The 25,327-nt window shown below is 40.9% G+C and overlaps 1 protein-coding gene across 4 annotated transcripts; it reads right to left on the bottom strand.

Moving 5' to 3' along the window:
• Positions 1-234: 234 nt before the first annotated feature.
• GOLM1 (golgi membrane protein 1) lies at positions 235-24,841 on the bottom strand. 4 transcript variants are annotated; one of them, XM_044445880.1, is made up of 10 exons: positions 24,664-24,841; positions 22,485-22,624; positions 20,640-20,819; positions 12,605-12,659; positions 11,215-11,317; positions 10,121-10,256; positions 8,970-9,129; positions 5,093-5,419; positions 2,711-2,836; positions 235-1,512 (listed from the first exon to the last, which is right to left on the bottom strand). In XM_044445880.1, exons 2-10 carry the CDS (start codon positions 22,611-22,613, stop codon positions 1,439-1,441), a joined length of 1,290 nt encoding a protein of 429 aa, XP_044301815.1. In that variant the 5' UTR covers positions 22,614-22,624; positions 24,664-24,841; the 3' UTR covers positions 235-1,438. The 4 variants fall into 4 exon arrangements, with proteins under 4 accessions (XP_044301815.1, XP_044301813.1, XP_044301816.1 ...); XM_044445878.1 differs by lacking the exon at positions 24,664-24,841 and having other exon boundaries at positions 22,485-24,632; XM_044445881.1 differs by lacking the exons at positions 2,711-2,836; positions 24,664-24,841 and having other exon boundaries at positions 22,485-24,635.
• Positions 24,842-25,327: the final 486 nt, after the last annotated feature.

Below are 25,327 nucleotides of genomic sequence, written 5' to 3'. Positions count from 1 at the left end.
GTTGTTTTCTTTACACAGATTTGAAATATAAGGCAGAGATAATATATATGAAGCATTTAATATTACTTGAACCAGAACAGCACCATTACATTTTAGGAATTTATCTGTGCTAATAAAAATGGCCAGGTAGTTTGTTGGAAATGTTTTAAACTTCAGAGTTTTGAAATAAGTCGGCTACTTGCTAGTTTAAATAGGAGTGAAATGCACATAAAAATCCAGACACACTGTAGTACATTTAGTTTCCCATGGATGCATTTTATTGGTGATAGGACATGATCAACCAGATTAGTAAAATCTTGTAAACCGTTTAATTCTTCATTGTTCTTCTAATAGGCTTTCTGCTTTTATTAAAGTAATCAAAATTAACCCAACATTGTTATATACAGAGCTGAAAATATTAAGTACTTTGTTAAATTTGACAAAACACTGAATTAGCTGAAACATTCCTTTCTGGAACAGATTTATAGCACATTCATTATGTTTCTATTACCTTTAGGTGGCAGAACATATTTCTGTAACAGAGGTGAAACGTTATGAAGAACATTGGTACTAGTTTAGTACCATGTTCTTTCCTCTGTGGTAGGATTAGCATATTGTGGCTATGCTTTTTATAGCAGAATAAGATACTTGTCATGAAGCAGCAGACACATTTGGGGACTACAGAGCCATCTTCCCCACATATTCAAATTGCGGTAAGATCATAAACACACGGGCAGCTGTTCTTATATGTGAAAATTCACAGACTGTTTAAAACCTGCTTTACAGAAATTCAGGAGTGCTTCCACTACATACAGTAAATATTTTTACAAGGTCCTGCTATTCAAAGCAGAGAGAATACCATTTGAGATAATGAGATAAATGCAAATACAGCTCAATCTTACCCATGTTTTCTTGGAAGTAAGTCCCACTGAATTAAATAAGATTTAACATATATTATAGGATCAACCTCCCTGAATTATCTAGAATATCTTCTTTGTAGAGGAAACTGCTACAGAAAATAAGTATAAAATCTATTCTCTGAGTTCACTTGGTTTGTAAAATTATGAGTCATATACGGAAGGACACATGAGCGGGGAAAAAGAATAACAGCATCTTTAAATTGAACATCTACTTAAGCAACAATTCCAGTTTTCGTGGCAAGGCATCTGGAATTTTGTTGTCAGTTCAAGAAGACAAACCAGACTAGGTAGATGAGGACCAGGAATGGATTCCATATACCATAAAAGATGAGATTCCTCTTCTTCAAACACAATCATGGCCCAGTTCAATGGTGCAATACCACATTATTGCTTAAGCAGACTGGAGGCAAGTTTGTACGAGGTCAGAACTGATTTAAATAAAACCCAAGTGATCAATTCCAGTTGAATTTTTCAAGTCTTGAGTACATAGGCTTGCCTTAATGTTAGTAGTTTCTACAAGAGTCTCACACTGAACCCATTCACAGCTTCTGTTGATTATCTCTACCAACCTTAAATAAGTGGTTTTGCATGTTGTGATCTTCAAGGTTCTGGGCTGAAAAAAAGGGGAAATATAATGATAGTCAGAATATATTGAAAGCCTCAGAAAGAAGCCTATTACGGAATGTTTACCCACAAATACAATGTGCATCCGCGGAACACTGAAGCAGTGACTGAGATTACAAGGCAAACAGGCTCGCCCTGGCAGTTGGCCCTGGTGGACCGGCTGTTTTGCAAGATAGCCACAGTGAGCAGACAAGCTAACACATAGTGGATAGTTCGCTCCCTCCCTGCCCTTGCTTTCGCTAGGCAGTATCCCAGGGGATACTGCCTGGAGAAATGAGTCTCCCATCTCTGACAGTGAACTGACAGCTCATGATTGTGAACTGACGTTGGCTTGCTGTAGCTGTCAGAGAATCTGTAATATTCCATGAATTCAGCTTCCAGGCTCAGCAGTGGGCAGCCTTCTGCACACTGCCTCAGCCAAGGCTAGAGGCTGAAGCTAATCCCTTTTCAGGGTGGGAGCCTTGTCCATACTAAAGAGACAAAAGAATAATTTAAAAAAATATTTGTCCCACAGCACAAATGGGGTATATGTCCTGAAGTGCTGGAGGGGGGCAACTCCTGCCCCTGGCTGCCCCCTAAACGGTGCTTGAGCACTTAGAAAGCTCCTGTCAATGGTACTTCCCTGGCAGCCACTTGGCAAGAGCAGCAAAGGATTTTTGCTGCTCTCAAGGGGCAACTTGCTTTGTAAGCCGCCCCAAGGCTTTCTGCGACAGGGGTGGCATAAAATTACTATAATAAACAAACTCACTGGCTGTTGGGGCTCACCCAGTGTGAGTTTCATAATCTGGATTCAGGCAGTGAAACAACCCATATGAGTGACAACAACCCTAGAAGAGCCTATATAGCTACTCTTGGTGAAGCAGCTCCTCTGCACAACACAGCTATCCTATGATAACAAAGGAGTGGATTCTTATGTCAGCCTGCATCAGGTGACTCTAACATATTAAGTTGCAGTGGCACTGTTTTCACTTTTTTCCCACAAGCAAGTATTAACTAAGTGTATATAGCTTATTTCCAAACTGTCAAATCAGGAGTCAGTTTGCTAAACTCCCTATCTTAATGTGAAGAAAAATATTTACAAAGTCACTGGACTAACCAACATCGAAACTAACCATGGTATGAAATGGTTTATAGCCTTCTAAAACTCAAACAATGCAGAAGATACAATAGGGTTAACAAGGATTTACCATGGAAGTTATTTTTGTGCTCCACAAGGGCACCTTGCTTATCTGTTTCAGATTCTGCTTCATTCACATCTAAATTGTAATCAACTTCTTTGTTATCCTGGATTACTGCTTTGAGTTCCAAATCACCTGCAAAGACAAATCCATATAATACCTTTATGTGTCTACACTATGGAATGGAACAGCCTACTACTGTTACTGCAAAAACATTCTAGAATGTCAAATCTTGAATTGTATTTGAGCTTTTTCAGATAACTTACATTTAATATACAGGATAATTATACTTTTTTTAAAAAAATGGTAACGAAGATTGCTGTTTTGCCTCTAAAGTGGTAGGACTGATAGTGGTGGCCTGCTAGAGCTAAACTGTTAGTATTTCCATAGTCCCTTCTTGCTGCCTTCCTGTGATCTAAATGTGGCATGATCTTTGTCCACCATGTCCTTTGAAAAAAGTATTAGCCACAGGCTAGGCCAAACTAGGAGGCACCTCCACGAATAAGCTAGTTTTTCTACTGACTCTCCAGAAACAGTTGTATGTTCCTGGTTAACTGGCTGATTTTGTACAAAGCTGTCTTTCTAATAATTTAACTGATTGAGGGAAGTTATCATCAGGATGTACTTACCAGGCTAAATCTAAAGCCTTTTCCTCCTCCCTGTGCTGCCCAATAATCTGCTCCTGCGGCTTACTGAGCCCTCCAGAGCAGATACTGAGGGCAGAGGAGGGTTGTCTTCTCCACTGCTGTTGACGCAACTGTTCCCTTTAGCAGCTGTATACAAGCCAGTATTTTCCCCAGCATTCATGCTTATTTTAATGATTCCTGTACATTGCCCAGGGCCAGTCCTCCCATGAGGCAAGGTTGCTGCCCTTGTCACAGGGACTACAATGGGGGGAGTGACAAATTGCTCGTTCTCCTGCGCCCTGTGCTAGGAAAACCTCTTGCTGCCTCCAGCAGTTGCAGCAGCCACAGAGTGGCTGATGGGGCTTTTTGGAGCAACCTCTTTGGTTGAAGAAACAGCCGGTATGGTTCTTCAGAATGCTAGCCAGGCTGAAATGCCTGATTCTGAACAAGGACCCCTTCAGAGCCAGGCACTTCAGCTTGCCCAGCTCTAAGTGCAGCACCATATGCTTGCCTTTGGCCTTGTGGCTTGCGGAATTAAAGATGCACAACAACAGACACTGGACATGATGCAGTGGGAGGAAGGAGACACTTGATGCACTAAGGAGCCATATGGGAAAGGGGTGGGGGGATGACATGGCAGGAAGCGGGTGGAATGCAATGCAGTGGTGGCAAAGAAAAGCAGCTGGCCATATTCCTTCACCTTGCTTTAGAGGAAATCTAAACTCATCTTCTTAAGTTGGCCAACATAAGCTTTATAGCCCACAGACTCCACAGAAAAGCAACTGAAAGTCGCTTCCATGTTTGTAAATCTTTTAATGACTATGGCAGGCAATAGAACATCTCCATGTCCAATCTTAACGGGTGCTGGTGCAGTCTCTATGCCTTTATCCCAATGCATGCACAAGTCTTTACACCTTAAGTGTCTACATGGAGCTGTCTTATGGAGCCCTGAACTTTCAGGATGGTTGGCAGCACTTTACTCTAATCCAGCAGCACTCCACAGGAGTCCCTAAGTCTTTGGAAAGGAGTAGAAATATACACATTATTGTGCAATGCCAGTGCAGTAAAGGGAGTTCTGCATTGTCAAAAGATCGTTGGCTCTTGTATTCAATGCCACTTGAGCTGCTGCTGACATAGCAAACTCTGGCAAAAAAAAAGCTTTGTTCAAAGTGAAGAAACGACTGTTTAAAACAATTGTCTTACTAGAGCAAATATGGTCCTGCTCCAGCAAAGCCCTTGTGGAGCTTATAAACAAGACAATTATGTATTTTTTTCAAAATCTGGCACTCAACAGGATATTTTATTTAGGTACCAAGGCTGCCTATTTGTAGACATCTGAATTAATCAGTTTGGCTTGCAAATAGCAACAATTTTAAAGCATTGACTAACTGGGTATTTTAACCCCTAATATATCTATAAAAGCTTCTTAATATTTAGTATTGATAATGTTAAAATGCAAGAAGTATAGCATAGATCAAGGTTGCAGAAAGTAAATGTTTTGCATTTAACTTTCTTGTGGATCACTAAGTCATTATAAGTAGGAGTGGGAACTTGCTTAGCACAGAATACCATATCCAAAATATTTCAGACAATATTGTTATAAGATGTTTATGTTACTGCCACACAATGTGAATGCTTTCATGAATAGGACAGATCCTGAATTAATAGCTTGCAGGTGTGTTTTGCAAGCTTGGCGGTGATTTAAACCCCAAAATGCGGCAATCCCAGTACAGTACATGGACATCAGCTTGGTCTGTATACTAACCATCCTTACTGGTCTCCTGGTCATCTTGCTGTAGATCATCATTTAAGAGCTGCTCTCGTTCAATTTCTTCCTCATCTGTTTTTGCTTGATGGGCGCTTTGATGGCCCATAGGATTTCCAGGTGCTGGAAATTTGCCAGTCTGCTCTTCTAATGTAGCTGCTCCAAGTACATTTCTAATCTCCTCATATACATTCTGCTCTATTCCTGGATCACGAGGCAATTCTTTATGAACCTTGCTAGAAGGTATATCTGGATGGTCCTTTTCAATAGAAAGGTCCTCTTTCGGAGATTTCTGTTTATGGATAGCATCAGTCGCATCTGTTCCTTCTGCAGGCAATCATAAAATCACAATTAGAAGGAAAAACCATCTAAAACAAAATTAAGCACTTCAGACTTAAGAAACTACTCTTCTTTCCTAACTTATTCCACAACATGAAAAATTTTATTAATGTTTAATAAACATTAAACGTGGTTTCTCAAGTTGGTGGGTCTACAGGTTTATGTTATGCTAGTCGCAAAGTTGTGCCCAACCCATCATGACCCCATGGACAGCCTTCCTCCAGGCTCTCCTATCCACCATCCTCCTGAGTCCACTTAAGCTCACACCAACTGCTTCAGTGACTGCGTCTAGCCACCTCATTCTCTGCCGTCCCCTTCTTCTTTTGCCATCTATTGTTCTGAGCATTAGGGTCTTCTCCACTGAGTCCTTCCTTCTCATTGGGTGGCCAAAGTATTTGAGTTTCATCTTCAATATCTGGCCTTCTAAAGAGCAGTCAGGGCTGATCTCTAAGACTGACTGGTTTGATCTCCTTGCAGTCCAGGGACTTGCAGGAGTCTTCTCCAGCACCACAATTCAAAGGGTTCAATTCTCCGGCACTCCGCCTTCCTTATGGTCCAACTTTCACAGCCATACATTGCAATTGAGAAAACTATAGCCTTGACTATACAAACTTTTGTTGGCAGGGTGCTGTCTCTGCTTTTTAGTATGCTGTCTAGATTTGCCATAGCTTTCCTCCCAGGAGCAGGCGTCTCTTAATTTCTTGGCTGCAGGCCCTGTCTGCGGTGCTCTTGGAGCCCAGGAAAATAAAATCTGTCACTACCTCCATAACTTCCCCATCAATTTGCCAGGAAGTGATAGGAACAAATGCCATAATCTTAGTTTTCTTAATGTTGAGTTTCAAGCCAACTTTTGCACTCTCCTCCTTCACCCGCATCAAGAGGCTCTTTAGTTCCTCTTCACTTTCTGCCATGAGAGTGTATCATCTGCATATCTGAGGTTGTTGATATTTCTCCCGGCAATCTTAATTCTGACTTGTGATTCATCTAGCCCCATCTTTCACATGATGTGCTCTGCATATTAGTTAATGCAGCCTTGCCGAATTCCTTTCTCAAATTTGAACCAATCAGTAGTTCCATGTCCAGTTCTCACTGTTGCTACTTGACCCACATATAGGTTTCTCAAGAGACCAATAAGATGGTCTGGTACTCCCATCTCTTTAAGAACTTGCCACAATTTGTTCTGATCCACACAATCAAAAGCTTTGGCATAGTCCATGAAGCAGAAGTAGATGTTTTTCTGGAACTCCCTAGCTTTCTCCATGATCCAGTGTATGTTGGCAATTTGATCTCTAGTTTGATCAATTTGATCCTGCCTGTACTTCTGGTAGTTCTCAGTCCACATACTGCTGGAGCCTAGCTTGTAGGATTTTGAGCATAATTTTGCTAGCATGTGAAATGAGTGCAATAGTGCAGTAGTTTAAACATTCTTTGGCATTGCCCTTCTTTGGGATCGGAATGTAAACTAACCTTTCTAATCCTGTGGTCACTGTTGAATTTTCCAAGTTTGCTGGCATATTGAGTGTAGCACTTTTACTGCATTGTCTTTTAGGATTTTGAATAGCTCAGCTGGAATACTGTCTCCTCTACTAGCTTTATCATTGCTAAGACTTCCTAAGCCCTTTTGACTTCCAGGTTCTCTGGTTCGAGATCAGTGACCACCCCATCGTAGTTATAAGGAACGTTAAGCTCTTTCTTGTATAGTTCTTCTGTGTAATCTTGCCACCTCTTCTTAATCCCCTCGGCCTCTGTTGGGTCCCTGCCATTTTTGTCCTTTATCATGCCCATCTTTGTATGAAACGTTCCCTTCATATCTCCAATTTTCTTGAAGAGATCTCTAGTCTTCCTTATTGTTTTCTTCTATTTCTTTGCACTGTTCATTTAAGAAGGCATTCTTATCTCTTCTAGCTATTATCTGGAACTCTGCATTCAATTGGGTGTATCTTTCTCTTTCTCCCTTGCCTTTCGCTTCCCTTCTTTCCTCAGCTATTTGTATGCTTCCTCAGACAGCAGGTTTGCTATCTTGCATTTCTTTTTCTTTAGGATGGTTTTAGTTGCTACCTCCTGTACAATGTTGCGAACCTCCATCCATAGTTCTTCGGGCACTCTGTCTATCAGATCTAATTCCTTAAATCTATTTGTCACCTCTACTGTATATTCATCAGGGATATGATTCAGGTCATACCTGAGTGGCCTAGTGGTTTTCCCTACTTTCTTCAATTGAAGCCTAAATTTTGCAACAAGAAGCTCATGATCTGAGCCACAGTCAGCTCCTGGTCTTGTTTTTACTGACAGTATACATGTTTAGTCTATTTTAAAAACCTTCTTGAAAATGACTTATCGGGCCAGTTAGTCACTGAATAGGTAGTTCCAAGTTTTGCAGACCAGCAGTGGGGAAAGTGACGCTTCTGATGACCAGCCCTAGTCAGCATGGACAATGATGAGGGATGCTGGGAGTTGCTGTCCATCATTAGGAGGGTTATATGTTCTCCATCCCTGGCCTCAAATATGAATTTCAGGAGAATGTGATAAAACAGCTGAAATGGGTCACACACAGCCCACCCCCAAGATACTGTCGCTTAGCTTCCTATATAAACTGAGAACCAGAGGATTCCTTTATACATGGCTTGGAAATGTATTTTGAAGCAGAAATTAATCTTTATATTAGAAAAACATGAATATAGGCTACTAAATCAGTGCACCTGTGCCCAAAAGAAAGACATCATCTGGGTGTTTTAATCAAGTCATTCACAGGGTATAACAAAAAGGTCACTAGAATGACTTAAATACTACAGGAAAGCACAGAAAATATACAGAGTGGCTACACAAATACAGGAGATATTTTTTCCACATCAACACCAAACTGGCTTATCCAACTTCTTCATCATTAGCTGTCATGTTTCTTGCACTAATGAAATATCTTGCTAATTTAATGGGTGAAAACATAAGCAAAGAACACATTCTATCATCCTGCTCGCCATGAAACCAGGAGCTGTTATTTGCACTAATCAGCACATGAGAACAGCTGTAAAGATAAGTTGCATCCAGACTTTGACTCCACAGATGTGAAGCTCACAGAAAGCAACCAATCCTGCTACGGAAGGCACTTTTGTCAATTCCACCATCCCGGTGGGCGTGTCCACCGAGCTGAATGCTCTGGCTGCAAAAAGCCAGTCTGGATCCATTGCAGTAACTCTACAGATCACAAGAAAGTAGAATCTGATAAACTAATTGAGTTCAGCCCAAGTCTCACAACCTTGTGTTTGAAACACTGTTATTCGTACAAATATGTTTCTTAATATAGCTACTTAAATACCTAGAAGTCTAAACATAGACACTGAAAGGTGATTACTTTTATCAAGGGAAGATTCTGAACCAATATTATTTTGGGAAATGGTTTGGTATTGATTAGCTATGAACACACGGGAAAACAGATTATAACGGAATGCACGCCTCACTCTTGAAATAGCTGCTTTACATTTCTTTTAGCTTATCCTGATAGGTTTTAAATGATTGGTCATCTTTGTTGCCATGTTCTTACCTTTTTCTCTGTGATCCTCTAGTTCTGCCACATTTGTTACGATGGCTGCTGGCTTTGAATCTTCAGATATGTAGAGATTTTTTTGAGGAGTGTTTCCCTGTTTTGTGAGGTCATTATGCTGTGGATCTGTCTGTCCAAATGTTGGCACCCGAGTATTAACCTTTTAAAAAATAAACCAGCAACATTGCATCCATATGATTCATTAACCCAAATTAATATTCTTTGTATGAACTTTTTTAAATTGAATACTGACCAATGGCTAAACTGAAAGGAAGTCTTTTACCAGTTCTTCAGGGGAGAGGTTCTAAGTCCCCCAACAGATGCCTAAAACTACGGATAGTAGTGAACACTATATACTGTTCATCTGTAACCCCTGCATTCACAGGGGTTAGGGATACAAGACTCTCACGAAAGTAGAAAAAGCATAAATATCTCTAGAGAAAAACTATGAATATCTCTAGGGACACCATGCTCTTTGTCTTGGCACTAGCCAGCCTCACTCACATGTTTTGTCTCTCATTGAGTGCAAAGATTCTAGAGATCTTCACCTTTTCCCCCTAGAGATACTCAAGGTTTTTTCCTAGAGGCAATTTGGACCAAGGCCACTGCACAAGTGGGGAAGTGACTTGACTCTTCCCAACCTGTTGTCATGGAGGCAATCCAGTCTTTCCACTTCTGGAATTACTGTTAGAGTGAATGATATACAGGCAGAATATGGGTACCAAAGTCTGGCAGAGGATCACTGATGTACTGATTCTACTTGTGAGTAAGAAAATAAGTATGGTTCTCCTGAGATACAAGCCTGCACTTCAATTACAGTGCTAGAATAACTGCATCTGCTGCTGTATCTTAACCCAATCTGCTAGAGTCAGGTCTTGGAATACGCCTCAGCTTAGAAGACCATACACAAACTGCAAAATGCTGAGTTCAAAGCAGCAGTAAACGAAGTGCAATCCAAACGTGGAGATGTAGGAAAGAAGCCTCTTGTTTCACCAACAATCACCTTCTTGTTGTTATAAACCCCCTGCAAGTTTAGTTGCCGTCCCTGATACGGTACTGTGAATAGTGAGCTGAATTAACTCAACCAAATTCAACTCTGCAGCTATGGTTTCTGAAAAATTACACCTCAAAAGAGAAATTTAACATCTTACCTGATCATTCTTGTCCAATACATCTGAGGTGCCTTTCTTCTCTTTCTCTTGTATCTTGCTGCCTCTTTTTGAGATTTCCTCTATCCTTTCTTCACATTGTTCATTTAGTTGTTTGAGCTGACCAATGCACTGATTCCTTGGAGCAAAGAACAGAATACATTTGTTCAGATGAGTCTGGTTGAACACAGAAGATCTGTACAAACTGCAATGCATTCAGCTCATCTGACACAGTGGTCGTGTTGAGCAGGCCCCAATTCAGATGCCCACCCAGGCATGAAGTTCCTTCAGTGAGGATAAAACTGGCGTGCGAAGAACTGAACTAAGCTCACTGAAGGGAGGGGAGGATATAAATGTACTAAATGATCAAAGCAGGCCAGCTCTATATTGTAGACTACCATGTGCTGCAGTCCTGGAGAGATCAGCGAGAACAGGTCATCTACTAAGCTCTTGGTGAGTTGTGATCAACAGCTAGGAAGCTCTTGATTTGTCTTCTACAGTCATATGTGCAGGTCTACATTAATTGGCATATGGAACCCCTTTAAAAATATTTGTTCTCTCTTGGACTTAAGCTTTCTGCTTTTGCACTCATTGTTTGGATTTCAGAGACACCGAAACATTCGTAAGTTCAATGGAAAAATCAATATAGGGCCTTTGTAGTTTTTATTTGTATATAGACAAAGTAGCAGAATGAAATGCCTGGATTTGTGAGTCAATAACACAGGTAATTAACAGCACGATCTTGTATAAGTCTTACTATTTATTACAGTAACTTACAGTAGCTATTTGATTTATATCCACATTTTTCTTACAAAGAACTCAATATAGGTAATGTATTCAGAATTAAGCTTAAGATGAACAATCTTAGGGTATAGTGGGCAAAATCCAATCTTGTACAAATAAACATCTGACTGTGATGGGTCCTTTTCATTCTTCCTGGAGCCTTTCTTCCCTGACACTCAAATCTGGCCCAGATGGGATGATGGGGAATCATCCCCATTCTCCTGAAGAAAGCCATTCCATGACCAAAAGAACTTCATAGGATAACCCATTCCCCGGGTACCTAAAATATATAAAGCCAATTTGTGCAAACTTACATGTCATCTGTACATTTCTTCTGAAGGCTAGTCTGGTTTTTCTGAAACATGACTACGTCCAGTTGCAGCTTTTCATATTCATTCTGTAGCAATTTCAAGTGTTCTGAGTCAAAATTAATGTTAATAATAGTTAAAGTTGTTAATAGGGAAACGAACATAGTTTGAGGGAGGGGGAAATAGGCATAAGAATGCTACTATTTCTTTCATCATGCATTAAAACCCTCCTTCTGTTAAGTCTGTGTGACCTGGGAAGAACAATCGCATTTACTGGAAAGCACATGCCACTATCCTCAGTGGGCATTGCTCCCTATTGAGCATGTTTAGTATTGCATCTTTCGAAACATAACTAGAAGGTACCAAGAAGCTACCTTTCCAAATTCCTGTTGCCAGGAGAATAATCTGTTACACAGATTTATCCAAACCAGACCATGCTCTAAGAAGAGGTTTGGAGCATTTTTCCCCAGTCTTTTTTTCACCTTCTTCCTAAGAGCTTGCCTATTTTTGCCATCAGAACAATTGTTAATGGATGCTAGGAGAATTTTCATCAAATGCACATTAGAAGACCATAAACCTTATTCCTCTCCCTCCCTCCCTCCCCTTCAACAGATACCCTGCTATCTTGTTATAGCCTTGGCTCCATCTACCCTGAAATCCAGCATTTCCTATTTCTACTGGCACTTTCCCCCATGAGTTTATGTGGATCTAAGCTAGTAGTATATTTCTTACAACTAACTTATGGTTTCAGTCCTTCATAAAACAGTAATATTTGTAACTTGGTGTTTTTATTACAGTCACCTGCCTCTTCATTTTTCACTAAATAAGAATGTGTATTTATTTATATACCATTTTCCTTGCAATTTATATTTTGAAACATTACAGTCAAACTAAAATACACTACAGCTAAAACTTGAGGTCATAGAATAATAGAATAGTAGAGCTGGAAGGCTCTAAGAAGGCCATTGGGTCCAACCCCCGGCTGTTGCAGGACATCAAGTTACACCATCCCACTCAGGTCTAAACTAAGTAAGATTTAGTGAATCATCTCTTAAATTTTAGGGGGAAAAAACCAGACAACCTTATGGTTTGGACTGGGACTATGACTGTGGGAGAGGAAAGAAGGGTTAACCCTTCCTACTATGCTGATTTCCTCATGACTATAGCCACCTTCCAAAGCTACTGTTTCCCATCGTTATTCCCTAACAGGGCAAATAGAAACTTTCACCAGAAAAACAACCCTCCAAATCCCCCACAGCAAGAGAGTCTTCATCCAAACTGAGCCTTTTTACTGCTGCTTTTTAATACAAGATAATACGAATTAAAGGGGGTGGGTATCCTGTCATAGATTTCCAACATCTTGCTTGTTATAAAATGGGCCTTTATTGAGTTTTACCATGAAGATTCTGGATCAGCCTGTCACTCATTGTGATGTTATTCAATAGCATTGCCTGCAAGAAAGAATTGAGCAATTAAAAACTATGAACTGAATCCAGACTTCAGCTATGGCAGAAGCAGGTGTACTCCAAGTACGACTGAGTCTGGTTCCAACCCTGTGACATTTACTTTCAGCATTATCCCGCACTGTATAAATCATCACAAAAGAGGTAGACTACTTTGTCAGTTTTTTCAGGTAAGAAACATTAAAAGAACAAAGATTGTACTTTACCTAAGTGCCTTACCCACATTAATACTCATATTGGAATAATAACTACACCTTCAAAATATTTTGAAGAGGAAAAATTTCTCATATGACCCTCAAGTGACACACAAAGAATCATCTTAGAGTAAACTAGCACAAGGATAGCTGTGGTGTATACAAAGGGATAATCACAACTGTTTCCACCAGTACTTTCTCCTGTTCACAGGCACACCTGCAAACTATGGCGTTGCTTTCCCTTCTTTATCACTGTATCCATCAAGGGTATACATCTGTGTACATCTTTCCTGTACACTTATCTTTATCCTTATCCCTAAACATGAAGATCTTTCTTCAAACCAACCAGGGCAAGTTCAAACACTCCTCACGAATAAATGTGAAACATTACCAAGGTAGTTAGAGCACTGGGGTCATTTGGTGCATTCTCTGCCAAGGGAATTTCAGCTGCACTATGTTAATGCAAGCCAATGGCAAAATCCACAAATACAGAAAGCATATTGTTCTCTTTTTACCTTCTCAATCTTTAAAATAAAAAGTGAGGTGGTTTACATTTTTTAAAAAAGAGAGGCAGAACAGATTGTTTTATTATAGCGAGTGCTTAGATCTTTGGTAATATAATACACTGTCGCTAGCTTTGTAGAAAATATCTTGCCCCAGCTGGCAGGCAGATGGTATAACATTTCCTGCTAGAAATTTCCCAAGGAAAGAGTATCTGTGAAAAATGATCTAGACAGTTCAGAGTGTATAAACTAGCTACCTCACTGGAAAAAAGTAGTATGAACCTGTCAGGCAGAGCCTGTGTATAACCCTTATGATGCAGACTGCGTAAGGGAAGAAAATTAGGTATCAGATGCCGAAACAGCACCCTGTGAATCAAATTTGTCCTTTCAAAAGCAGTTCCTAGGCGGCAGGGAACACTCAATCTGATTGAACAACATGTGCCACACTCTCAGACCATGGATGGCGTCTTGGCGGAGTGGCTCTTTCCCTGTCCCCAACCCAACACCCACTGTTTGCTGTTAATCTCTCAGAAACTTTAAGTACCCATGTTTGCATATATTTGCTTTTGCCCCACAAAATTTTCATTTAAAACATGGAAAGACTTGTTTTCCAAAAGGGGAAAAATTAAGGGGTTCTTACCAATATCAGCACCCCAAAAGTCCCCAATAGTTAGCCTAAGGAAGGCCACACACCAAAGCATAGCAGCCATATTCCTGTCCAGGAGGGAGCAGGGAAAGAAGGAGCAGTGAACCCCGTGGGAACTCCTGCGACAGGTCAGTGGAATCCCAAAGGAGAGGCAGATGGGGAGAACTCATGGTGCCTGAAACCGGATTGAATTTCAATAAAAGTAGCAAAATGTATTATGAGTAATAGTAGAAAATAAAGCTGGTGTGAAGGGTGGAAAGATTGTTAGTGGATATTTGGGGAGGAAGTCCTTGGGAGGACAAAAGATTCCTTCAAAGAAATAACAAATGGTGTCAATTAGCAATATGTTAAAGTATCTACCATGTATCCATACATCATGCCTGTGATATAGGGTATATAATGTATGTTTTCTGTACTTCTTTTGAGACTTTGATTTGGGGCGCTTAATTCCCCCTCTGTTTATTCTACAGTGCACTAAAATACAACTGGTTTTGGCTCTAAGTCTTGTTTCAGGCTCCTTCTGGCTTGGGGTCTGGGGCCCACCCGTGTTTGCTCTTGCTGTTGCCTGACTGATCCCAGTAAAGATTGTTTAAACCCAAGAAACAACACGGCTGCTTTTACAGACAAAGGGCTACAAAAAAGATAAAATAGCAAAAAGCATCACCATCACCATCCAATTATTTCCAGCTCCTGGGAACCTTTTTTTGGTCAGCTACATTCTCTTGGGAGTCATCGGTCACAAGACTCATAACAGCGGGTACAGCCAAATGCAGCCCAGGGCCACCCCTTCTCTGACTGGTTTCACAGCACATGTTAAACTGGGGGGGGGGGTGTTGTCTAAACCCCCCCCCCCCGCTTTGGGGAAGGGGTGCTTACAAACCACCCCAAGTAGCCATGGCTTGTTGCTGGGTTTAGTAAAAATCCCTGTGGTTTAGCAGGTTGTCCAACCTAAGCCATCTCAGTCCCTTGGCCAGAGCTGCAAAAAAGGGTTGCTGCCCTGGCAAACTTATTTTAGCTGGTGACAGTCAGCAAAGTCTCCAATCATTTTGCATGGCTGTCATCAGCTTCCCCTCCAGGCTCTTGACAATGCCGGGAGACTGGGATGCCTCATCAGGAATTCCACTCTCCTGGCATCAGCGGGAGCACAGGAGGAAGTCACCGGGCTCTACTGTGTGCCACCACTCAACCCTGGGGGCTGGGAAGGCAGCACGCAGCAAGAGAAAGCGCTACTCAGCGCCTGCAACCTGTCTCTCCCTGCTCTCCAATGCTTGACAGTGCTGAGGGGATAACAGGGCTGGAGGCACAGGAGAACGTGGTAGAGCAGCCCTGCATCCATTGGCCACCAACTAAAAAGGAGGCAGCATTGGAGTGTGTTTCATCTACCAGATTGCCAATGGCAGAGTAATGCCAGGAAGAGCCAGCAGGGACCAAGGACCACTTATCTGTGCCAGAGAGAAATGAGAGGCAATGATGCAGTGAAGGGGAAGGCACTGCCTTGAGGCCAACACTAAGAAAGCTCTGCTCCTAGAAGCTGATTCTCTTCTCCCTTACTGTGCTGGCTGCCAGTCTACTTCCAGGCCAAAATGAAAGGGCTGGTATTAACTTACAAAGCCCTAACTTGGGGCCAGGTTACCTGAAGGATCATCGGTGTTAGACAACTGCCCAAACAGCTTCAGCTAAATGGCGAATAGAATGCGGTAAATAAGTTAAGAAATGTTATGATGGTCCCAATCTGATTAATGTAATTGGCATGGCAAGGCATAAATCAAGTGGGCTTGAATATATATGGCTATGAAGAGTTCTAAAAAGTTAAAACCAGCACACAACAGGGACATAGTAACTCATCTTTTCCTTGTAGCTTTTTTGCATAGTACTGACTGCTGCAGTTACCGAAGTTCCCTGACAATAGACCCCCTGAGCAGGCAGTTGAGTAAATGGGGGTCACATGGGGGGGGGGGTAATCCCAAGGGTCCTGACTTTCCTTTAGTCCCATTCTCACCTCTAAGTTTCTTGCTTTTTGTTTTAACCAGACCATGATATGGGCTTGACAAATGGAAAGGAGCCCTCACAGATTTTACTCCACTAGCTTAAATTGCTATAGGGGGGCGGCACTCATCTCCGTTTCAAAGGCCATGAGCAGTGCTGTTCAAAGACGTTCCTGTCGTCATGTGACCAGCATGACATCATGGGGTGCTGTGCTGTTTCCTCCCCACAAAAATGGTACCTATTTATCTATTTGCATTACATGCTTTTGAATTGCTAGGTTGGCAAGAGCTAAAGACAAGGCAGTGGGAACTCACCCAGTCACATGCCTTTGAACTGCCAACCTTTTGATCACCAGCCCGGCGGCTCAGCGATTTAACCCACTGTGCCACTGCGTCCCCCTCTTGACATATATGAATCAGACCAAAATCTTTTCTGAGGATATAGATTAGTTCAGCTCAGCTCTTAAGAATTAGCACTTGTAAATTTAGCAGCAAGTTCCTTCAGAGCTCATGGAGTGATTTGATATGCTAAATGCACTTAGGGCACATTTGTTTATTAATCTTTGTTTATAGGTATTTCAGAACTGTGAATACATGTTTATACACCTAGTCCCCCAGTTACAAACGGCTGAGAGAAAAACAACCCCTACTTATGAACAAGCAAACCTGGAAGTTCCACATCATCCTTGAGTGGCAAGCAGGTGCTGAGTGATGAGGAGAGGAAGGAAGGAGGGAAGGAGGAGGGAGGAAGGAAAGAAGCAGGGAGGGAGGGAAGGGAAAGAAAGCAGAAAAAAGCATTGAGCAGTGAAGTTGGAACTAGTTCATTGGTGGTAGCAGAGCAACAGTAGTTTTTCAAGCAGGTGTGTTTCAGATCACATGGAATTAGTGTTGCCTTCTGTAACTTTGTACTGTTTTTGGTTTGTAACCATACTTCCAAAGTATAAATCTAATGCAAGTACAAATGATGCATTGAAGAAAAGCAGTCACAATCGAAACTAAAGTGGAAATGTGGTCAGTGGGAAAGCATTAGGCATTAGTCATTCAACTATCGGATTCTCCCTCTCTCTTCAGTACCTGCAGTTACTTTATTATTACTGTATTATTATCACTATGGAAGTGTTTCTTATGTATTGTATATGCATTTTATATATGTGATCCAACACATACAAATTCAACTTAAGGGTGATTTCAGGAACAGAACTCATTCTTAACCTGGGGATCAGGTATATTATAAACCAACACCACTGCTATCTAGATAAAAGGAAAGATTTCAGTGTTCACTGAACCAACAATGTGTATTGATTGCACTCGAGAGAATTTATAAGTTACAGCCTGGAATAAGCAGGTTCTGAAAGCAATTTTAATCATTCAACCTATGACCAAAGGAGAAATATAAAAGTTCCAAATACCAAGTTACCTAAAACTAGACTGAGAGTGATTCTGCTTTGTCTCAAATTTTTATATTCATTCCTGGGTTAATAGAACTAGCATACTTATACCAAAATAGTTTCAGTTCAACAGGGTCATTGGAGCAGGACTAAAGCTGATCTGCAGGATTAATCAGCGTTTGCCTGGAAGGCAAACCCATTACCACTCGAAGAATCAACTGAATAAGTAACAGTTGAATTCTGAGGTGCCAAAATTATGAAGATCACAACATGAAACTTTAAGAGCTGCTCAATAATGTACAGTAGTACCTCGGCTCACGAACTTAATCCGTTCCACAACTCTGGTCGTGACCCAAATTGGTCGCAAGCCAAGTCAAATTTCCCTATAAGGTTCAATGTAAATAAGGTTAATCCGTTCTGTAATTTTTTTTAATCACAAAAATCTGAAACAAAGTAACAAAGAACAAAGTACAGTACAGTAGAGAACACTAACCTAGGTGTGTGGGGGAGGTTATGGTTTGGAGGGAGAGTCCCCCTCCATAAGGACATTGGGGAGATCTCCTTCAGGGGTTTCCTTTCTTCTTTGTCTCTTAGCTGCAGGGTCAATTCTGGTGAAAAATCTGCATGTTCTTGTCACCTTCATTACTGCTCTGCACATTCTTTTTACCACCATGCTTGCTCTGCACTTTCTTTGGAGCCATTATTCAATAAGCTTCACAGCAAGTGACCACAGGTCTGTCTGCGACCAGAGTGGGAAAGATGGCCATGATCGTGCTTGGGGGGGAGATTGCCACAATCACGATCGTGTTCTTGCGGGAACATGGCCGCAATCGTGGTCATCACCCAATGTGGAGTTCGCAACCTGAGGCAAAATTTTCCCAAAATTTCTGTTCACAACCCGATTTGGTCGTGAGCTGAGGTACCACTGTATCCGATTATATAAGGAGATTGGCTTGCTTAGCTTGGCTTGCTGTCTTAAGAAAGCTCCCTGGTTTCTTGGGGAAAGCAAAAGTTCAATAAATCCAAAACTATTTTAAGTCTATAATATAGTCTGCTATTTTCATGGGAATATTAAAATAATATTAGATATACATTGAACAGGGAACTTTATTTTGAATAGCATTTGAAAGTAACAAGTAACAAAAAGGAAACACATAGATAATACAACAAGATTGCTTTAAAAAAAAAAAGGGAAAAGGACATTTCTTCATTACAGTCCTTAGTATATCAGGAGAAAGTTTGTGGGATAGTTAAAGTTAAAGCAGAAGTAATAGATACCATTTCTGTATACACAACAATCATACATACAGAGTAAACATAAAACATTTCTCTAGAATTATGATCTGTAAATAGCTGTAGCAACAACAAGACAAGCATATTCTTTTATATTGGAGTGACTGAAGGATATATATTTTAATTCTGTTTAAAGATATATATTTTAAACCTCATGCTAGGTAAATTGAACTACTAGAGAGGAGTTACACAGTGCATTAATTCTTGCTGAAATTTGTGTTTGTCCCTTAATGGCTCCAGCAACACAAAAGGTTTCCAAGGATACAGTCCTATGGCTCCTGACATTGTCTGGGGGACCATAGGATTATTCAGAGCACTGGGTTCAAGGTTCTGTCACCCTGGAGCTGAGACTCCAAATGCCAAGCCCCTACCTCGCACACTGCACAGCTGGTGCAGAAAGAACTGTACTGGCTGCCTCTCCAAGGTCAGAAATCAGCCCCAGAGAGCAGGAAAGGGGGCAAGGCAACAGGGGTGAGAGGAAGTTGGGGCTCAGAGCTTATGCTGTATCCAGAGGGCACCCCAGTCTCCTTCCTTCTTGCTTTGTGGTACAGCTTCTTGAAGGTCAGAAACAACTGGGCATGAGACTGAGTTTTTCCGCTACCATGCCTCAGTCTGTGCATCAGGTGCATGTAAGACTCTGAGTTTGGAGGCTTCTGTGCATCAAGCAAGAGGCATTAGATTGCACCCCAAATATATAAGGTGTCGGCTTACAAGCTGGAGGGGCTTGAACAAAAGATTCACTATAAAAAGACCATATTTACAAATTATTTTGAACATCCAGTTGAAGTGACTTTTTATAGTAATGTTTGTTATACAATATCAAAGGCACCTTTGTTTTGTTTTTTAATATATGAAAGTTTTATTTGAAAGGGGCAGAGATAGCACAGAAACCAGACTCGGTTCCCTCAGTCACTGCATGGAACTTAGATTTATATTCTTACCAAGGAACAGAATTCACAAAGCAGCAATAGTACCACAACATATCTATAAGACACTAATTTCACTGCAAAATTAAAATATGACCTCCATTTTTCTTGTTACATTAACTCTTCAACACCATAAACACACTTCCATTTTCTGAACATGATTCACTGCAGCAGGAACCGCATTTCCTAGTATGATATTGTCTCTCTTTGGCTGCATACAGTTGTGTATGCAAACAGGAGCTGGTGCTGAGCTTTCAGCTGCAGGGTATGGTTAGCTCCACTTTGCTCCTTCAAGGACAAGTGTACTGACTCCAGATCAATTGTGATTGCCTGTTCCTCTTTACTCCTTCCTTCTGTTTCAGATAGGCTGACTCACATATTTATTTAATCAAATTGTTTGCTGCTTCCACCTATCCCTGCAATACAGGTTTTTGCTCTTGAAAAACTTCTGGTATGGGAGGTGACTCCCTGATGCATAAAAAAGCCCCCACAAGTGCTATTCAGAAGCCCATTCAGCAAAGCAAAAGAAAATACTTTCCTAAGATTGATTCATAGAAGAGGGCTGTATGTCCACCCAAAACATGGCATGTGTGCTTCCAGAACAGACTCACTGCAAAAATTATGTACATCTAGAGCATCCTTTTAGGGCTTTTCCAGAAACTGTGATTTTCCTAGGATGATGTCAAAGCTATGATTAACCAACCAAAAGACTACTCAAGGGCCTATCAAAGTGTTCCCATTGTGGAAGAATCACCATTCACCAGCATCCAAACTTTTACCTGATTTGCCAGTAAAATAAAACTCTTCATTGCACCAAGCACAGCCATTTCTCATCCCTTGCAATACTGACACATACCATTTGCACGGTACACCAATGTTCTCCCTATATTTTCCACCCATAAAGCTATAAGTTTACACCACCTAGCATTAGATGTATTTTTCTGAATTTTAAAAACTACTCTTCTCACAGTTTTGCATGAAGAAGAATTGCACCATGAGGCCCACAGAAGAGTTAGAAAGAAAATGCTCCTACCTTCTCATCCCTGTGCATTTTGCTGGCACTTTCCATCTGGAAATTATGCAGGGACTGGATTTTGTCAATTTGCTCTCTCTGTTTCCTTAGCTCTCCTTGAAATTCATTCTTTTTCAGTTCTACAGCCCCTCTTTCTGCTGCTGCTCTGCGGACTCTGCCTTCTAGTTCCATTACACGATTCTAAAGCACAGCCGATACAAGAATTAGGAAAATGAAGTTTAAAGAAATTTTCCTGAAAAATATACATAACCATATTATATGTTGCTATTCTGTGTTTGCAGAAAGCAAAACTAAATTTACTTCTCTAACTATATAAACATACTTAGGTGGCTGCCAGTCACCTGTGAGCAGTACCTAAGCAACTCCTTGAATTCCTGTGGTACCACAGAACTCAAGAACATAAATTCATAAGGATGGATAGCAAGAAAAATGTCATTAAACATACTGATAATTAATAGAGCCGTTGTGAAGAAAAATGGTGAGTCAGGGCAGGGGGCAGAAGGACCCAGGTGCTGCTGTTAGCAGGCAGTGAAGCAAAAACACAGGGCATGCAAGGAGCACTGGAGCAGCTATGTACTATCAGAAGGAAGTCAGCCAGCCAGCAATGGAGCACTGGTGAGAGGACCGCATACATTTTACATACTGATTTAAAACAGCCAGTCCCAACTCTGGCAGAATGTTTGCTTCTGTGTGCAGGTTTCTGTGTGTGTGCATGCACAAATAAAGAGATAAGCAGAGAATGGCCTTTATATTGGTATATATATCAGGTGACAATGGTAGCATAAAGCTACCGAATGTCCTGCTTGAGTAGGATGCAGCGCTGATATGCCACGTAATCTTAGAAAGCAACGCACGTTAAACTTTAAGTGCATGCCCAGCAGATGCCTCAAAAGGCTTGTGCCCTTTTGATGGGGTTTAACAAGAGAACAAGCTCTGGTTCTGCATTTGCACAGACACATACAACACTTGGAAAAGAAAGGGAAATATCGATAGTAGAAAATATAGAACAGGCACAAGCTTTTAACCTGATGTTGCCTAGGCAGCAAGTATTCCTACTGCATCCCAGTCTTATTCTATACTGCTAAAGTATAGCACCTTCAGCTTAACAGGGAGAAAAGCTAACAGACAGTGAGTGGGCAAGGGAGTCTATTACCTTTGCTGCAGAGGAGGCTCTCCACAGCTGTCCTCTGTGTGGGTAGGAAGGGTACAAGGCATCCACAGGCTGGGGTGCCAGACCTGTGTTCAGAGCTGCCTCCCTTTCTCTTTGTTAAGTCCCTGATCTTTACACTATTTCTCTCTGTACTTACCACAGAGATGACTTTCCCAGACTTATGCTGATTGCTGTATGGGTGCTTGATTGTTCTATTTTCTATGGATCTATTTGCAATTTATGGGGCAATTTCCAGGTGTCTCAAGATAATGGGCCATCCTCCTTGGTTTTGGCTAATCTCTTTAAAGGGAAATGTCTTAAGCCTGGCCTTTTCTCTGCAAGAATTCCAGTTATTTATTGGTCATTCATTCCTATCCACACTTGCTAGCCCAGGATAGTAGGTCCCTCTTTTTGAATTCAAGCTTACCCAACATGGCCCATGGTCTTTTATGAAAGCCCATCCTGGTCTGGGAGCTTATCCTTAAGGCGCTAATACTGATACATGCACATGCTACTGTATTTAGCTATCGGTCTTCACCTTCCCTATTTCTTCTCATTGCCAACACCCAAATATCTGTCAGGAATTAAGATTAGAAGCCATAAAGTGCTTTTCAAACTTGAAGCTTTATGTGTAATTTTGAACAAAAGCATATTTGCTCGTTCAATCAATTTGAACACCAAAAGAAGAGTAATACCTGTAAATCAGCACTGCGGGAGCTTGCAATCCAGTAATTGAATCCCAGAACAATTATACAAGCCACAAGTGCAGCAACTAGAAGAGGTGGAGACTTCATCCCACGACGGCTATTTCCTAGTCCCACCATTATATAAACCTCTGTTGGTTTAAAAGAAAAACAGTAATGTACATGAACTGTCAGGAAATCCCAGTTTAACAGTCTGTGAGAATGTACATTCCGATCCATAGAGAGAGGTCTCTGCCTTGAACCTCGGCAGTTTTATTGGTGAGAACACCCAGGAAAAGCCTTATGCAGAGACCAAACTTACACCAACTGCAAGCTTCCAGAGCACAGAGTTTTGTTTTGTTTTTTTTAAATAAGTTTTGAGTCATGTGCACAGTTTTAAGGCAGTGATGAGATTCTGAATGGGTGAGAAGGTGAGGACAATGGGGAATAATACAGAAGTATTGAGGAATCATTATAGGCATCAAGAAAAAGATCATGACCAATCAAAGGCTTGGGGTTTAAAATGTAGTGGCTTTGCAATCAGAGATACAAAATTTCTTAAGGCAAAGGTGGGCTGCCTAGGTATTTTTACAATGGAAAGGAAGTCTAGCTTTCCTGATGGTTTGTCTGATTCTGTGAGGAAATGCATGAATAATGAAGCTCCAGGGCTGCCTGCTTTTCCCAGGTGTGGAGCTTGGCCAAAAGTTCTTTCTGGGCAAGAGGGGCAGGGACACTGCAGTTTGATTTTATATAGGCACACATTAAGTAGCTTTCCTCTACAAATATTTCTTTGGATTTTCCCAACATTACACTCCCTTCATTGAACTTTCCAAGTAACACTGGCACCAAATGTACGGCAGAAGTACTTGCTTGCTCAGAAGTAAATCCTTTTGAGTTCTGTTGGGGGAATCCAGAATAAATCCTGGTAGAAAAAGGTTGCTTTATATGTGCCCTTGTGTTATAAAATCAAACCTGCACCTCTTTCTCAGTAAGCAGCAGAATTGCAGGCCAGGTTACTGTTTAGCATTACTGTTACTTTAAGAAGACAGAATTCTTAGCTGGACTGAGAAGCTGCTGAAGGCTAACACTATCATGGGGGGAAATACTGGTGTTCCCATCAGCTGCAGACAGCTGAGACAAAGGTATCCATTTGTTTCTGAATGGACCCATTTAATCATCTTGTTCAACAGAGGCAAGCACCTGTGCACTGTAGTTGTCAAACAAGTTTTCCTGAATGGTTCCTCAATCAGACACATTTGCATGTTTAAACAGACACAGGGGCTGACCCAAACTACAAGGAATTCACTGAACTGACATTTCAATAAAGCTCAATCAGTATAATTTTCCATCCTGTTGTTATTGGTATTTCTGACTGGTTCAGAGCATTGTTTCATGTATGAAGACATAAAGATGTTATTGTATTAACATTATCTGGAAACTTAACACTCTGTATTGGTGTACATGACTAGCAGGTTATAAAAGTGTCTGTACATGGGCTGCAAGCTTGTAGTTGAGTTTGCCTTTACCAAGAGTGCACTGTCCTTAGGGACTGCAGGAACTGGGGAACAGATTCAATAAAGCCACAGAGGCTCAAGGTGTTTAGATCTTCCCCACGAGTCCAAGTGTTCATTCCTCACAAATTGAAAACCAAGATTCTGTCAATTCAACACATAATTCTACTTATAAAATCCAGCTTTCTAACACCAAAATTTGATAATGAAGGGTAATACATACTTATTTTAAAGACATACATATTTGATCTTTACTTCCTCAGTGAAAGCAAGCACTAAGTTTACTTTGCAAATCCTCTGTTATTGCATCTTTTCAAAGAAGTCCTTACTGCAACCTCCCACTGTGACCTTTGGCACAAACAATATATATTAAAGAGTCTATAAAAATTAAACAAAGGTTACCTACACTGGTCGATGAGGAAAAGATCTAAAACCTGCAGTTTGGGCAATACCTTATCAGGATCAACCAAAATGCCATAAATGATTATACAAGCACTGAAGTTTTTCTGAACAGGCTAGGTGGTAGCAAAAAACAGGAAATGGGAGAGGAACAGGGAAAAAAACAAGATTTTTTGGCCAAGCAAACTGTAGATTAGCCCCAAACTCAAAATGGAAATAGGGTTCAGACATTGCTTCTTCATCCCAACATACTAGGTTTATCTGATACCAGCAATACTTACCTGTAGCTCACTAATACGGTCTGTAATCCCCATTTTGAGACAGGGTCTAAGCTCGACCTCATGACCACAACATCTGCCCTAAGTTTTTGGAAAGCACATGTATTTTATTTCATTTCTATACTGCCCAATAGTCAAAAGGCTCTCGGGGCAGTTCACAAAGTCAAAAAGAGCATATAACAAGAAACAAAAACAAGCAATAAAATAGATTACAGCCTTCCTCAGCCCACTGCCTCCATCTGTTTTGGACTCCAGTTCTAAACATCTCCATCCACTGACCATGCAGACTAGGGCTGGTGGTAGTTGTAGCTGAGAATATGTGGAACACACCTAGCTGGTGAAGGCTGATGGAGGACTTCCACTATGCTGATTAACTGCTTGGCTTCCCTCAAAAAGAAGGAATCTATCTACCTATCTATCAGGATACAATGTGACTGACAGATTATACTAATGGATAACCATTTACATATAGCTTTTGTACTTCCATCACCTGCTTTAATATACCATTAAAGGTAACAGTAAATTAGGAGAATAAAGAGCTGTGTTACTGCAGTCTGCAATGAAATTAATAAATCTTGAACTGAACAAGAAGAGTCACTGTGAGCTTTGTTAGGCAAAGACATTTTTCCTATTCTGTTTTATAAGGGTCTTTGGACAGGTGTGTCTT

Source organism: Varanus komodoensis, unplaced genomic scaffold (assembly GCF_004798865.1).
Source record: "Varanus komodoensis strain SLA01 unplaced genomic scaffold, ASM479886v1 scaffold5, whole genome shotgun sequence".
Taxonomy (NCBI): Eukaryota; Metazoa; Chordata; class Lepidosauria; order Squamata; family Varanidae; genus Varanus; species Varanus komodoensis.
Note: the sequence above shows the minus strand (reverse complement) of the source record. Positions and strands in the feature narration are given on the sequence as shown.

Bases quoted from the DNA above. Each gene is read 5' to 3' on its own strand.
- GOLM1 (XM_044445878.1), bottom strand. From the start codon at position 22,712: ATGGATCGGAATGTACATTCTCACAGACTGTTAAACTGGGATTTCCTG. The intron at 11,318-12,604 runs GTAAAACTCAAT...ATTTTGACTCAG, and splicing joins GCTGATCCAGAATCTTCATG to AACACTTGAAATTGCTACAG. The intron at 1,513-2,710 runs GTAAATCCTTGT...CCTTTTTTTCAG, and splicing joins GCACAAAAATAACTTCCATG to CCCAGAACCTTGAAGATCAC.